This window comes from Camelus ferus, chromosome 2, assembly GCF_009834535.1.
Source record: "Camelus ferus isolate YT-003-E chromosome 2, BCGSAC_Cfer_1.0, whole genome shotgun sequence".
Taxonomy (NCBI): domain Eukaryota; kingdom Metazoa; phylum Chordata; class Mammalia; order Artiodactyla; family Camelidae; genus Camelus; species Camelus ferus.
The window spans coordinates 110,946,129-110,962,268 of NC_045697.1; the positions used below are offsets into that span (position 1 = coordinate 110,946,129).

Below are 16,140 nucleotides of genomic sequence, written 5' to 3' on the forward strand. Positions count from 1 at the left end.
GGTATTGAATATAGTTCCCTGTGCTATACAGTAGGACCTCGTTATCTATTTTATATATAGTAGTTAGTATCTGCAAATCCCAAACTCCTAATCTAGAAAAAAATATGGAATTTGCATGTAATCCTTATGCAGGGACCATGCTAATCTCTGCATCCTTCCAATTTTATATATGTGCCTCTGAAGGAAGCACAAAACCCATTACTTTTTAGGTTAAGTTAAATGTTCTGGGAAAATGTGGTAGAAACAAAGCCAGATGTTGTAATTCCCCAATACCTAGTGAAATACTTATTTCCCCCACCCTCAAAATATGTGTCACTAGGGCAAGAACTATTTCCTCCAAAGGACTTGAGCAGTTATTTTTACTTCCCTAAATGAACTGTAATAGAAGGTATTCAAATAGCTGTAGCTGATTAGGGAAAATTACTCTATAGAAGAATTTCAGCTAATAAATGTAGAAGGAATGAAAGAAAAGAACATTAGAAAAGCACGATTTTGCAATGAGGAGAACTTGCACAACGCAGGGACCTGGCGGTCACCACCTGAATCCACTGATCAGTCACAGTGTCACTAAAGTGGTAGGTCCAGGCACTCGTACCTCTTGATGTGATGCAGGGTAGAGTAGACAGCACACCATATGTTCTTAGCAAACAAATAAACAAAAATGGAGGCTAAATTTAAATATGCAGATGTTTACATATAGGTTTCAATTAACTGGAAATACAGAGGGACAAGCTTGAAAATTTTCACAATGAAAAATATTTTAAAGTATCCATCATTGTTTGGAGAACTGCTGTTACTGTAACTTGGCTAGATTATGGGATTTGTGGGAGGATGTGGCAGCAGAAGAAGTGGAGATGGAAGCTGTGGTAAGTTCATGGCATTCCTTAAATGCTACATCAAAGAAGTTAGATTTTGTTATCAGGCTAGCATTTCCCAAAATGTGTTCTGGGTTATTGATACACATTCTTCACTATTAAAAGGGTGGGATGGTGTTTCATTTTTTAAATAAGTTTAGAGAACACTGTATTCTGTATTCCTTTCAACTGGCTGAATACCAGTAAGGTTTAGCACACTGCTTATAGAAATAATCTGTTGAAATTTAACACAGAGTTTTCACAACTTACAGAATGGTTGTTTTGGAGAGAGTACTGTTATCATTCTGTAGGAAGCAAATCTAGAAAACACCCCTGTAAGAGGAAACAGTGAGGAATCTCAAAAAGCATGGTATTTTTGCTCTGATGAGTATTTTTTTTTAAGATAATTCTGGTGGCACTGAATTGGCGAGGCAAGGCTGGAGAGCAGCTGGAATGCGCCAGTTGTAAAGTGACAAAGACACGAATGGACCAGGGGGCTGGCACGGGGCAAAACTGGAAACCAGAAGACATAGTGAATATCCACACAAACTCTTCGTGCAAATTTTAGAGGGTGCACAACAGAATCACTAAAACAGAGAATACTGAGCTTTCCAATTCAGGTGAGTGGGAGGTTGGCAATGCCACCACGTAGCTAGAACAGAAGGAAAGGCAGCTGAGGTGGTGACGGAACACACTTGGAGCAGATGCACAGAGGTCTGTGATCAAAGAATACATTTACTTAAAATATAATATTTTCTTACATAAAATTGATACTTTCTCATGGGCAAAATACTAAGCAAATATTAAAACACGAATCTTACCTATGGGTCTTTCTCCCTCCTACGTAAGTCATTCCCTGGTTCTACTCACCCGCAAGGCCTGTAGGTGAAAACAATGTAACTCTCCTCATCGGCTCTTTCAATGAAAGTCACACATGTGTGCTTTTCCCAGTGCCTCATGGCCTGCTTGAACATGGCTCGCTGGCTGCCTGGAAAAAGGTGTGACATTAATAAAACAGTGCCTTCCCCAGAGAGGAGTCTGCACGCAGCTGCTCTGTCCCGAGTCTGTCTGCACAGGTCAGACGCCATCACTGTCCTCATCCAAGGAACACCCGCCCCGAGCCCCGCAGGGAGCCCTGGTGGAGAGAGGACGCTGCCTTCACGATTGGAAGGTTCCAGCTTACTGTCCATACAGGTATGTGTGTACAGGGCTCCAAGAACGAGAAATACATTCTTCCTGTGAGCTGAAAAGAAACCAGCTTCCAGATTTGATGGGCACATTTGAAACTCAATTTAAAGCCCAGAACAGCTCTTTAGATTCTTAGAACTCAAGACTAAATATATTTTTAAATTTAAGACTTCCTGACAACTAAGGGAAATGGAGTATTTCTCAAGTTTGATTTAATAGTATGTTATATATATGAATATTCTATAAAAATATACACATAACCTATATGATAATTATTTCTTAATCAAGATCGACCCTCTGGGAATGTCTTACCAGTGAAGTTGCCTCCTATAACGTAAGGAATAACACCTCCAGGCCATACTCGTTCAGTTCTTGATGTAGCAGCTCTGGGAACGCGGTTTTTCTCATTTTGCCCTGAGAATTTTAGAGGTACTTTTCCCTTAACTGTGTTGTTTTGCTCCAAGCCTGCGGTGACATTTAAAACATTCTGTGAAACAGAAGTCCTCGGACAGAGAATCATTTACCTCTTAAAGGACAAGTTAAAATGTCTTATTTACATATTTATATAAATATGCCTGCAGTCAAAATGCATGAAAGAAAAACTTTAATTATATTACATACTTTAAAAAAGCCTTAAAATATTTAAATAATTCATGTCAAAATACTATTTCTTAAAGCTTTGTGAGCAAATTTTGATGAATTTCCATACAATAGCCAACAGTGGATAGAAGTCAAGTAGACTTTGTAAGGCACAAAGTCTTTCACGTATTTAGTATTCTGCTTTGTATCATGTATTATGTATTCTGCTTTATTAGATCACTAAGAAATTCACCATCAGAATAAAATAGACATTTTTTAAAAGTCTTATGATGTTCAAAACTCTTACTCCTGCTAAATCCCTAATCCTTTAAATCAGAATTGATATTCCCTAATATAGCCTAAATTTGTGAATATCATACTGTAGATGCAGTAAATGAAGGATAAGATAGACATGGTCTCAGATTCTGAGACAGTGGGCTACCTCCATTCCAGTTTCCCTGGGATTCACATCCAGACAACAGCATGGTTTAGAGATCAGCACAGAAAGTGAACAGGCCAACAACACAAAATGTAGTCTATTCTGCAACAATGTCGGGTCAGTATTTACTAACTTTTCTTGGTAGCCTTTTGTAACATTTTTTCTTACTGTTTTATTTTTCCTAAATTTGCGTGATTTTGTTTTTCTTATTTATATATGACTGCTGATATCAATATCTTACAGCTTGCACACACTTCAGAAAACAAATATTGAATGTGTGCCCCCTGTGTGTGTGTCCCTAACATGTCTATCTTTTTAATATCCTGGAGTAAAGCATCTTTGCTTTGGAAAATTAATTCTTGAAAGTAGGCACTTTTAAGTATTTTATTAATAATCAGTCAATTTAAGGGATATTAGGATATGAACTTTGAACAGAAGACTTTAAAAAAAAAAACCTCTAAAATCTACAAATAGTGATTAATAAATACAATACTTTAAACTAATCATGAAGCCAGAAGGCAATTCCTCTGAATGTTTCCTACATACATATCTTTGGAAGGATCAAAAATATTTTCAAGTATGTTTAATCTAATGAATCAGTTTGCCAATTTAAGTGGATTTTATTTCAGAACAAACAGCCATGATATTTTTTCATTTGATTAAAATTTATGTAGCTCCATGCTTGATAAAATCACTATAGTGTGAAGCCAATGTACTGGAAATAAATATCAACAATCAAATAAACAACTAATATAATTTTTTAAAAAGGAGAAGCTGAAAATAAGTTGAAATATTTCAAATGTTCCAAATTATGTTCTAAAAAACTTACATCGAAAATCAACTAACAAAATAAAAACGAATAAAGGACTCTCAGAATATATCCTTTCCATACTGTGCATCTTAATGGCAAACTGAACTGCTGTAATATTCAGTGTACATCAAGTCAAGCGTCTGCAACTTTAAACATTGATATACCAGCGCCAATTCTTCTTATCCTCTCTATAAGTTGATAGAGGGCCCCTCGTTTCTTTGACATACCATGGTCTCCAAATCCACCTTAAAGAATAAAGGAAATGGTTAAGTTAAACTCACTGTAAATTAAAGTTCTTTTAAATAAGCAATAGGAATAGGCGACATTGATTCTTCTTTGGACATCTCTTTGTATGTGGTCTTACAGGGTTAGAGTCATGAATATCCTTAAGTCTTGGAAAAGGGTTAAAAATTCTACAATAACAAATTTTAGCAACTAAAACTAGGGGGGTAGGAGAGACCCAGAGAGCAATCTAAATGACTTTATTTGGGCATCGTGGCAATTGAGTCATCTATTGACAATTTCAAACATTTTTCTTCACTGTGACCTTGACATCGCATAGTATTGTATAGGATGACAGCAAGTTGTTCTGCCCTGTGGAGTGCGTTCCAGCTACCTCCCCAGTGTGAACTAAAAGTTTTCAGATACCAAATCGGCAAATGGGAATAAAAACATTAGAAGAGCATGCTGTATGTCAATTACTCCTCAATGAAACTGGGGAAAAAAAGAGCAAGTGTATAGTGCAAGTTTTGCTCCAAGGCTTCGATTTCTAAAAGCATATGATGTTTTATAACATATTCAAATAAATTTTGAAAATTAGCTTCTGTAATTTATAAAAACCAATAATATCTAATTAGAAAAAAGTCACAAGGTGAGATTCCAAAGGATGTCTGGCTGCAAAATACATTGTTACACTATGCAATTTGCAAAAATTATTTAAAAAGATGTAGAGAATTTTATAGCTCAAAAAGTAGAGGAAAGAGTGGGGATAAGAAAATGTGTCTTCTTGTAATTTTAAGAACAAAGTCATAATTAGAAAGTAGATCATTTGATGAAAATCCAACTCTTTTTAATTCTCATTCCAGGGCTTTAATAAAATGCCTCAAATTTTATCTCCTGTTTTGCATTCCCCTTGAATTTTTGATTGATTGGCAAATAATAAAGAGGTATCATTGAGCGGATAACTAATATGATCACTAATGATGTCAGAACAAGTGGTTCATGAGCGTGTGGACACTATGGAAGAGGACCAGAAATTCACAGAAACGACGAATTGTTCCTACACTTTGAGCTATTTCCTTCCAATATCCTTTCTGCCTTTAATACTGAAACTTAATTACCTAGATTGACGCTAATGAAAAACAATAATAAAAATTATCACCATATGAGCCTCATAGGAAAAATCAATTAAGTCCTTATAAGGCAATTAAGTCAGAGTGCTTGTTCCCTAACTGATAATCTGCTTAATTATGTGCATTACACAGTCACATTTTTTCTGTGCCCCTTGAGAAAAGCTTTTGAAATTTTTTCATTGAACATTTTAGAAAGATGAGGTAATACTTAAATGTATTCATTCCTAAGTAGTTACAAGAAACATTTTTAAAGGATGGTAAAAATGGATTTGAAATGACCATTGTGTAAAAATTATATAGCAAATTAGGCCTGAAACACATATAAATAACTATAGAATGAGGCTAATCCTGAGGAAAAAAGAAATGTCTTAGTTAATATTAAGGTGATTTTAAGGATAAGAGTAATTATAGACTAGAGAAAACATTTCAAGACTATCAAAGACAATAATGTTTTTAATAGTTTAGTAATTTTGAATAATTTTATAGCAATTGAAATAAAATTTTGTGTAGGTAGTTCATTGAAATAGAAAAAAAGAAAATTCATAGATGATTATTTCTCACATATCCTAAAAATTCCAAAATGAAAATATACAAACCAAATAAATATTTATGGGAAAGACAACACATTTTGAAATAAAAAATATAGTCAGTTCAACACAAACTACCAAGGAAGGGAAAAGATAGAGCAGGAAAAAGCTAACTGACTACTTCTACAATGATTGAAATCCAACTGAATAGTGCAAAATACTTTGAAATACATAATATTCATATATATATATATATAATATATGTTTTTTAATGATTGATAGTGTAATCTTATTTTATGCTATTTATCTAAAATAATGGTATTTTCTTCCAAATATTACACTTTCAGAGCTTAACTATAAATGAAATGACAAAATTATATAGTACTAAAATGTTCTAAATCACAGAAAATAAATGCCCCTAGTACAAAGAGAGGAAAATGACTTAAAGAAAAGTCTTGAATAAAGCTTGAATCTAACCAGTTTTAATAAAGACTAAAAATGGAGCATGGTAAGTCTAAGCTTTTGTTGAGTTGTATCATTACTTTGTTGTCCCAAATCCACTGTCTCTGTGTCAGTGTTAAGTGTGGTTGAAGAGTCTGTCGATAAACACATCCTACAGGAATGTGCTGTCTGTGATTACACTGCAAAGCAGCTTTCCTCCTATATTTGGTCTCTGTTTTAGAAAAGCCTTTCATGGCTCATACTTTTCACTATAACTAAGGCTAAAGCATATTATTTTTAAGTAATGTATTATTTTAAATCACTTCCTTAAGTTCGATTATCTTAAATAAATTTCATACATGCAATAATTGTATTTTGATTATAGACAATCATGTCTTTATCCTTAAAAAGTGCATGCTAACCTACTGAATGTTGAAAAGCTATGTTGTCTGCAATTAACCTCAAAATATTTTATACACCCTTCTGCATGTATGCGTGCACACACACACACAAAGCAAATTCAGTAAACGTAACAATCGTTGACTCTTAGAGGTGTATGGGTATTGCTTGTATTATTCTATTAACTTTTCCACACTTTTGAAACTTATAATAAAAAGTCTTAAGTCTAAAATGTCCTTGTCTGCTAGATACCACAGAGGGATGATGTATCTTATTTTCCACAGAATACAAGAAGAAAATAAAAATAGCATTGAGCATGAGGAGAGAGTCAATAAAAACAAAAAGCACGACACTGAATCAATGTTTCAGCTATAACAACAAAATGAAGTTTTACATTTTTAACCTTGCAATGTTCCTCAAATAAAATACAGACTAAAAAGTTGTATCAAAATAATATGAATCTTTTTTTTTAAATTTTAATTAAACTATTTAAAAATGAGAACCCAAATAATTTTTTAAATATTACAAATCTCATATAGGCATAATTCAAACATGTTCAAACAGTTAAATTGAAATTATCTTCCAGGTTTTCATAAAAATTATAAAGCTAGATCAATTTCTCTAATAAGCTTGTGTGTAATCACTCTAAGAATAATTTATGTTTTGTAACTCAGTATCCAAATAGAAGGCAACTGAATATAATGCTCAAGAGGATGAAATTTGACATTTCTAAGAACTGAATTTTGGTCCTCACTCAGCCATTTCCTGGCTACGTGACAATGAGAAAACTATATAACCTTGTAAATCTCCTCACTTGTAAATCACAATAATATTAGCAGCTACCCTCATGGGGTCATTATGAGGATACAAAGAGTTAATGCTTGCAAAGTACTTAAACCAAGCCTGGTATGAGGTAAATACATTGTTATATACATCAATTAATAATATTAAAACTATGAACAAAACCTAAATTTCTAAATAGGCTCATCCATATCAAGGGAATCAGAGTTGACCAGCAAATATTAAAAATGATCCAAAGAGTATTTTAACATTTGAAGAGTAGATGAATGCAAACTGAATCAAATAGTAAACCATACCTGTGGTGTGTCCAAATTTTCCAAAGGGGTTCTGTGTAAGGTCAATTGTCCTATCAATTTGAAAGATATTTAAGTCTTCATCATCTAAGGCAATGTCACCCCAAAACACAGCTAAAAGAGAAAAGTTTAATTAAAATGTAAATTATTTAAGAACAAAAATCAAGGCAAACAAGCTAACAAGAAAAGTATTGCAAAAATATGGAAATGTGGTCCTTACAGATATAGATGTATTTCAGAAAGTAAGGGTAACCAAACATACTGGACCTCTTACAATGTAATATGAGCCACCTGTGAAAGGATGTGACCTACGTTTTTCACTTTGATGTTTGAGGGCAGGAGGAGAAAGTCATTTCTTTGAATGGAAGGGTCTCTGATTTGTGGAGGATCCTAAGGAAAGAGAATTCAGCAATCATGGCTAATTTGAAAATAAGTCAGAATCTGATAGGAATGCCTGAATTCACAGTGCATACCCGTGATCAGCAGCAGGTCAGGAAAGAGAGGTAGAATTAACCTCTAAACCATGTGCTATTACAACTTCATAAAGTGCAATTAAGACAAAAGACTATTGTGCTGTTACAGCAACTCATTCATTACATTTTTATACAGTTATAATACACTTTCTCTAAAGACCACATTGGCTTGGACTCTCTATAAAATGTATAAATAACTAGCAAAAGTAATATTTAAGTCAACATTTTTTTAGGCAATGACTAGATGCTGGACTTTGATCTTTGATGACAAATAAGACATTGTCCTTATTTTCAGGAGCTTCAAAACCATTACCCTCATCCTGGAAACACTCTGATTCTATCTTTTATAACCAGAAAATTTATGCTACTTAAAGTAAAGCTCTACGAACCACTGCGAATTTATTTAAAGCCAGTATGTGAATTCTCTACTAAGGTCAGAAATATACATTTGCATAACAAAAAAATGGCCTCCTTGTTTATTTGAGTCTAAAAGTAGATTAATCAATCCCTTTGTACTGCCAGAAGTCAAAATATAATAACTCTAGGAAACATAACAAACTTAAGAGAATAAATTAATCATGAAATAGTAAAACATTGACAAATGCTTTGGAAATTCTGGGATATTTGTTTCTTGATACAGGTTACAAATTTTCTTTTTTTAAAATTTTTCTTCAGATTTTTCTTCTGCAAAACCAAAAAGGCGAGGAGGAACTTATATTAGAAATGTAGAAAATGACAAAACCCATGCTTTTCAAATCACTCTCTTTTACTAAATCCAAATCTTAATATGTATGAATTTTCACTAAAAAAAAACTAATAAAGTTAGTTAATTTAAAAACTTTAAACTCCAGTCTTGAAAGCTATCCAATGCTTTAGGATTTGAGCAAAGGTTTATCAAATAAAATTGTATACTTGGTTTAGTTCATGTATACAAAACTGATATAAGGAGTTTATTTATGAGTAAACCTAGAAAGGAAAAAAATAGGAATTAGCTTAAGGTGAGTTATCAGTTTTTCATATGAAAAAATAGTCGTTAGAATTCTCGCATTAACCCTCCCTTCTGCCCCACTCTCAGTGAAAGGGCGGTCTGCAGAAGGAGAGCGATGCTCACCATCTTTCACTATCACAGAGACCAAGTGCGATGGGTCCACAGAGCAGCTTACAGTGCTGGCTAAGGTGGTGGTCTTGATGCCTTAAATTGAATCCAGATTCTAACCAACTTCATACGCACGCAGCAGAAACTGCTCCATATCCACCCTCCCGAAAGCCAGACGCCCTAAGAAAATAGATGGCCTACCTAAATAAAATATTTTGCAATTATATAAAAGGCTTGATTAGTTCTTATAAAAACAAATTTTGCACTGTCTTATTTTATTCAAGATTTTTCACTACGCTAAGCAAAAATCAGTTTACTAGTTATTTAAATCTTCCATCGTGAGTATTTACTATGCAAATCATTGTATAGTAACTCAGTGACTCTCACTCTGGCTCTTCCTCCCCTAGTGCTGGGGGAAAACTAGGGACAATGGATAAGTGCTTCTATAACATTTATTTGCCCAGGAATCATAGTGAACCTGGTTAAAATGCAGGTTCTGATTTACTAGGCCTGGGGAGATGCCTCAGATCTCCATTTTTAACAAGCTCTCAATACTACAAATAATTAGCATTGTCATTATCGTTATTAGCATTACATCTTTTCTGCAAGAATAAATTTTACTCTTCTCTGAATCAGCTAGTTGATTTGAAAGCTTAGCACTCAACCAAATAGAATGCAGTTTTCAGTACTACCTTTATATAATAAAAGCAGTAAGATAAAACTCAAATGTGTTTTAGATTTTTATTTTCTTGTAGTGACTTTTTACGTGGAATATGGTTGATGTCTTGATGGGTTATTTCAAACAAAGGTCAGGAGTCTAAGTTGATAAAACACTTCACAGAAGGAAAACATTACTCCTGACCAGATAATTCTCAACAGGAGACAAAACTGCTCTGAAGCACACAAGCCTGCTTTTTATTTAATATTATTATTATTATTATTATTATTATTATTATTATTATTATTATTTTGGTGGGGAGGAGGTAATTAGATTTATTTATTTATTTACTTTAATGGAGGTAGTGGGGATTGAACCCAGGACCTCGCATATGCTAGGCAGGTACTCTACGCCTGAGCTATACCCTCCCCTAACTGTTATATTTTTTTTTCTGAGCTAATAACTTCAGTCGTAGCTTTGTGGTTCTGAATATACAATGAATTGTTTCAGGAGAAAACAAATATTTCTTTAAGAAGAAGCGATAGTGAGTGACTAAGCCAATTCATTTATGTGCAGACTTCATATACTGCAGGCTTTGTATATCTTTAAATATTGATACTATTAGCAACAAAAATGGACATCTTAGAATTTTCAACCTATCACATAGTTTAAAATGTGCAATTTCTTTTCTTTTCTTTTTTTCTTTTTTTTTTTGCACACATTTGAAGGTTTCCTTAACTCATCTCCTACTTAAGTTAAAGTATTTTATTCCTGCATGCGAAAAGCTTTACTTATGCATTGGCATAGCAAGCTGGATCATGACAATTTATATTAATATGGATTTAGAATTTGCATTCCAATCAAACATATGTTTTTAATATAGACTCCAAGATATTTATAATTCTCAAATCCACTTTGGAGCTTTTTGCTTTTCTTTCTATATGGTATTTTAAAATTTATTTTATACCAAAAGAACAAAAATTACAGAGAAATAGTTTTAGAAGTATGAATTACCAGTCATTAGCCTCATTCAATGCAGCAATATGAGTTTAGTGATATCAGAACTGACAGCAGTATAAGAAACTGGTTATACACGACAATACTAGGGAAATGCTCACTGCAATTAGAATATTTACTGTCTGTTTGGAATTCTGCTCAGATTCCTATGGTCAAAAAATGGGGTTGGAGCTAACCGATAGGCCAAAATAAAATGTCAAAAAGAACAATTTTCAAATTACATGGAAAACCACAAGTTTTGTTTTTTGCCTAGAGGCTATTTGCATTCACTGTACTACAAAAAAAAAAAAAAAAAAAAAAGATTAATCAGAGACCAAAAAATGGCAGAGTACTTTTCTGTAGTAGACAGAGCAAACATATTCTGTAAAAGAATCTATGGTTAAAATACGACTCGCTACGTTCTAACTTTAAATAATGTCTCTTCCACCCAATTTCTGATTCCCCAGTAATCTTTAGTCCTTCAGTTCTGAAGCTAGGGTCCATGGACCAGCTTTAAAGAAACTTCATGTCTGTGATTTTCTAAAAGTTGTACGCAAAAAGTATGTATGGGTTTATAAACAGTCACCACATGTTTTTCAGGGAAGAGGTCCACAGTGGATTGTCAGAGGGATCACACACAATAAAGAACCACTACTTTTGCCAAAAGCAAAGCTTTTCAGTGCACTCCGAAGAAAACATTTGCAAACTTAATATCCTCAAGAAAATAAATACATTTTCTTGAGAGCTGATCACTACTTGGGAATACGCTGTACTAGACAAGACGGTTGAGTCTCCTCAGGCATTACTTACAGAACATCCTTCCAGAAACCCCCTCTCCCCAACTAACCCCATCAGGTGGCTCATCTGCCAAACACAGGATTTCATAACATGTTTTCAATTGTCTGATTCCTCAACCTAATTTTGAAAATACTGACCACAGGAAGCATGTGTTGCTCATCTTTAAACACTCACTGCCAGAGTGCCCAACATAAAGGAGGTCCTCAGTATACATTTTGAGGCACAAAAAATGTGAATGAATAAATGGATAGAGGTATAGTTGTTTATAACATGAATGAGGCTAGGCATGCCACATACTTCACAAATCTGCCTGAAGACCCTAATTATTCAACCATTGCAAAGAATATTTCAAACCCTTTCAATCTAGAGTGAATTACTGTTACATACTTTTAAAAAAATTAAGAGGCAGCTGCCTTTCTTTTTTATTTCAATAGTAAATATTATTAAGTGTAGATATGGGAATTGAATCCTCTTTTTTCTTTTCTGAGCACGATTCTGATATGCTCAAGAAATGCATGACTGAACTAACAGATTGGTTATCTTGAGATTTATGGGATTTGGAGGGATCGTTTAAAGATTCCCCAATAGTCAAGAGGACTTGCTTATTATACATTTTCCAAATACAGTTTAAACCTTATGTTGTTATTGACAGAGGATTTAGGGAGGAAGAATGATGTCATGTGAAAGCCTGACAAAGCTGCATTGGCTGCTCTAGGCTACAATAAAAGTGAAAATTCCCTCAGACAAGGGAAATAGTAGGAGGCTTGAAAGTCTACTGTTTTTACATTACTGACAACCGCTAAGCAAATTCCCAAGGAAAAGTAAGATTTGGCAAAAGTTCTAATATATACATTTTGGAGATAATGTTATATTACTTAAAAGAGAAAATAATATTCTCGTGGCATTTCATATGCACAGAATAAATTTCCCCCCCAAAATGACAAGCATGAAAGTTAAGTTCCAAGTTTGGGAAACAATTATCTAACATTTTAAAAGCTCTTGATACGATACAAAAATAAAGATATATTTTTATATACATTCTCAGAAATGATCTTTGAAAAAAATAAGAATAAGAATTTTTTCATGTAGTACATTTCTCTCTTAAGTTTCTAACAACAAGAAAATATTGGTAGCCCAATTATTTTAGTGGTTGTTCATAAAAAAGCATCATATGCAAAGTTTTATTTAAAATATTTTATAGGATTTTTCTCAAGATCTGCTTTTTCTTTTTTTTTTCTTTTATCTTTTTTAAAATTGAAGTATAGTTAATTTACAATGTTGTGTTAGGTTCTGGTGTACAGCATAGTGATTCAGTTATACATATGTATACATATTTCCATTTTCACTTCTACTGTAGATCTCACATAAATTGAACAAAGTCATCCAATCTGCAAAAAGCATGCATAGAATGAAGCACAAATGATGAGTTAAATAAAAAGGTTTATTCATCCTTCCCTGATAAGCTACATTGAAAGGTGCTCATAGGTAACATGACTGTCATCTGCCACATTAAAACAAGATGCCTTTAATATACCAAGGACAAGTTTTTTTTTTTTGGAAGGAGAAGGTGTGGCACAATATAAAAACCTAACTGTTTGGATCATTATTTAAAAAAAAAAACCGTCCTAACATATTCCAAATTTAGAGGTCCCTTCAAAGAACAAAGAACTGCTGCTAGTATTGAACACAGGCTTCTTTGATTATTTCTTGAGTCAGGACACAAAATATAATCTCAGTACAAAAATCAAATATTCAATCTTAAATGCAAAGCAAATAAATATGTGCATATACATATACACCATGCAAGCATTATTATTCCAGAATATGGAGACATTTGATGATAAAGTCACTTTTCATGATATTAATGAGTTTCAAGATGAATGTAAATTGATCGATAGATTCTGAACACAACAGGGGCAGCAATTTTTCTCTATTTTAATGCTATTTTACATTTTGGATTTGAGAAAATACTAAATTTTCAAATAGTTGTATCTTTGTTTGGAAGTCAGTCCATCAAAGTACCATATCAATCTGTGTTTATAGCCCACAGTGCCCATGGATAGGGTTTTTCGGGACATTTTTAAAATGTCACAAAAGAAAGAAAGTCACTTGCAACACAAATACTCATTTTGAACTCTTTGACTCAAAAGAGAAAACACTGACTAAAAATATATTGATAAAGAAATATAAAAATAAATATTTAAACTTATTTTCTGTATGGCCTAATAATTTCCATCACAAGCTTTAAAAAACAGATTATTGTAGTTCATAAGATTTTAAAAACTGCTGTTCTTATACTGCTCAAATAATGAATATATCTACCACTACCAAGATTTGGTTTATTTATATTCCTCATATCCTGCATCTTGTAACAGTAAGCCAACACCTATTTTTTCTTCCCTTAGGCTTGTAATTGTCTACATTTGTGGCCATTGTAGAAGTCACCTCAATAATTCTTTTTAAGTTAATTTAAAAATTTAGATTAAATTGGCTTATATTCTAAATATTAGCATTAGCCCTTGAAGTAATTCTTGATGCGTTCCTGGAAGTAAGACCGTTCATGAGAATTTGCTATTTTCTGTATTCTAGCTATGTTTTATCCACTATCTGGTCACCTTTTCACAAAAACAGAAGAATCTTTTTTTTTTTTTTCCTCACTTTTTTCCATTTGTATTGAGTCTACTGTTATGATAGATTAAGAGAGAAAATGTTGCATTCCAACTTTTCTGGCTATTCACCTTTGTAAAAGGCTTCCTCCAAGGCACAAGTCAAAGATTATATTATTTTCTCTTGGTTAATACATGCCACTGCACAGTTCTCAAGTCAACACATGCTCAGTGAAATAACCATTACAAAATTTAAAAACTCACTGACATCCTGAAAACTTGACCCCACATACTGAGTTCTATTTCTCCTCTTCATAGTCTCAGAGACCTTCAACAACTGGAAGGATAATTAGGGAGAACTTTCACACCAAAACAAGTAAAAAATTGAAAGATCTTTGAAATATCCTTAGTCAGTATTATTTTCAACACTGTAAAAATTCCATAAAGCGTCAGCAACTTATGTTGATATTAAATGTATGATGCTTGATGTTAATAAAGTATCCTCATCAACATTATCCCAGTTGAGCCTTAGAAAATTCTAGGATATAGATTCATACTACTAACCTGTTGACAGAATTTGCTTTTTAAAAAACTTAGCATCTCTTACTGCCCGTCACATTATACTATCTCCCTTTACTTGATTTGGCAGTTGATTGGCACCAACTTTTTAGATCAGTTTTTAGAGATAAAAGATTCTTAGTTAGAAACACTGTCCATCTAAGAATTTCAATTTAGGTAATGCTGGTGACCCATCTGAATCACATAAGGATCTCACACTGCAAATGAAGGGACAGGTGACTCTTTTCCTTTTGGATCTGGAGAAACAAAAATGGCCTGCATTGGCATATGGGGATGATACACTTCACTGACAAATAGAAGTGACCTACAAAAGAGGTAGCACTACTGCTAAAGAAAAATAACATGAATCATAGTTTGCATACTGGAAGGGAAAAAAAAGACTCTGCTTATTATCTAGTTACAGTAGTGTTAATATTTATTGAATAATCTGCCAGTAATGTTTCAAGATTTGTTTTAGATAATAAATTAGAAGGAAACAGATGATAAAATAAAGACATATTAGATAAATAAAATCTTTATAAATATCAGAAAATCATTATTTAAATTTAAATATTTAGAACTGACATAAGTCTTAGCTAATAGATATAAATTGGAAAACTGATCATTAAATCCTCCAATTTCTTGTAACCTTACTGACGAGTCTTCCACCTGAAGACAAGGCAAGAATCCCATTGAAATGGCCATCATTCAAAAATCCACAAATGGCAAATGCTGGAGAGGCTGTGGAGAAAGGGCAACCCTCCTACACTGCTGGTGGGAATGCAGTTTGGTGCAGCCACTGTGGAAAACAGTATGGAGATTCCTCAAAAGACTAGGAATAGACTTACCGTATGACCCAGGAATCCCACACCTGGGCATATATCCAGAAGGAACCCTACTTCAAAATGACACCTGCACCCCAATGTTCATAGCAGCACTATTTACAATAGCCAAGACATGGAGACAGCCTAAATGCCCATCAACAGATTACTGGATAAAGAAGATGTGGTATATTTATACAATGGAATACTACTCAGCCATAAAAACTGACAACATAACGCCATTTGCAGCAACATGGATGCTCCTGGAGAATGTCATTCTAAGTGAAGTAAGCCAGAAAGAGAAAGAAAAAGACCATATGAGATTGCTCATATGTGGAATCTAAAAAAACAAAAACAAAAACAAAAAAACAAAGCATAAATACAAAACAGAAACAGACTCATAGATATAGAATACAAACTTGTGGTTGCCAAGGGGGCAGAGGGTGGGAA

General features: G+C 33.4%; 1 protein-coding gene and 1 pseudogene across 1 annotated transcript in view; both read right to left on the minus strand.

The window, feature by feature from the left end:
* Nucleotides 1-16,140, minus strand: part of TLL1 (tolloid like 1) — a 184,185-nt gene that overhangs the window by 97,054 nt on the left and 70,991 nt on the right. The window contains 4 exon segments of the mRNA XM_032465439.1: nt 1,725-1,842; nt 2,355-2,507; nt 4,036-4,116; nt 7,688-7,798. Coding sequence (XP_032321330.1) covers nt 1,725-1,842; nt 2,355-2,507; nt 4,036-4,116; nt 7,688-7,798 — 463 coding nt within the window.
* On the minus strand, nt 97-189 carry LOC116659343 (annotated as a pseudogene).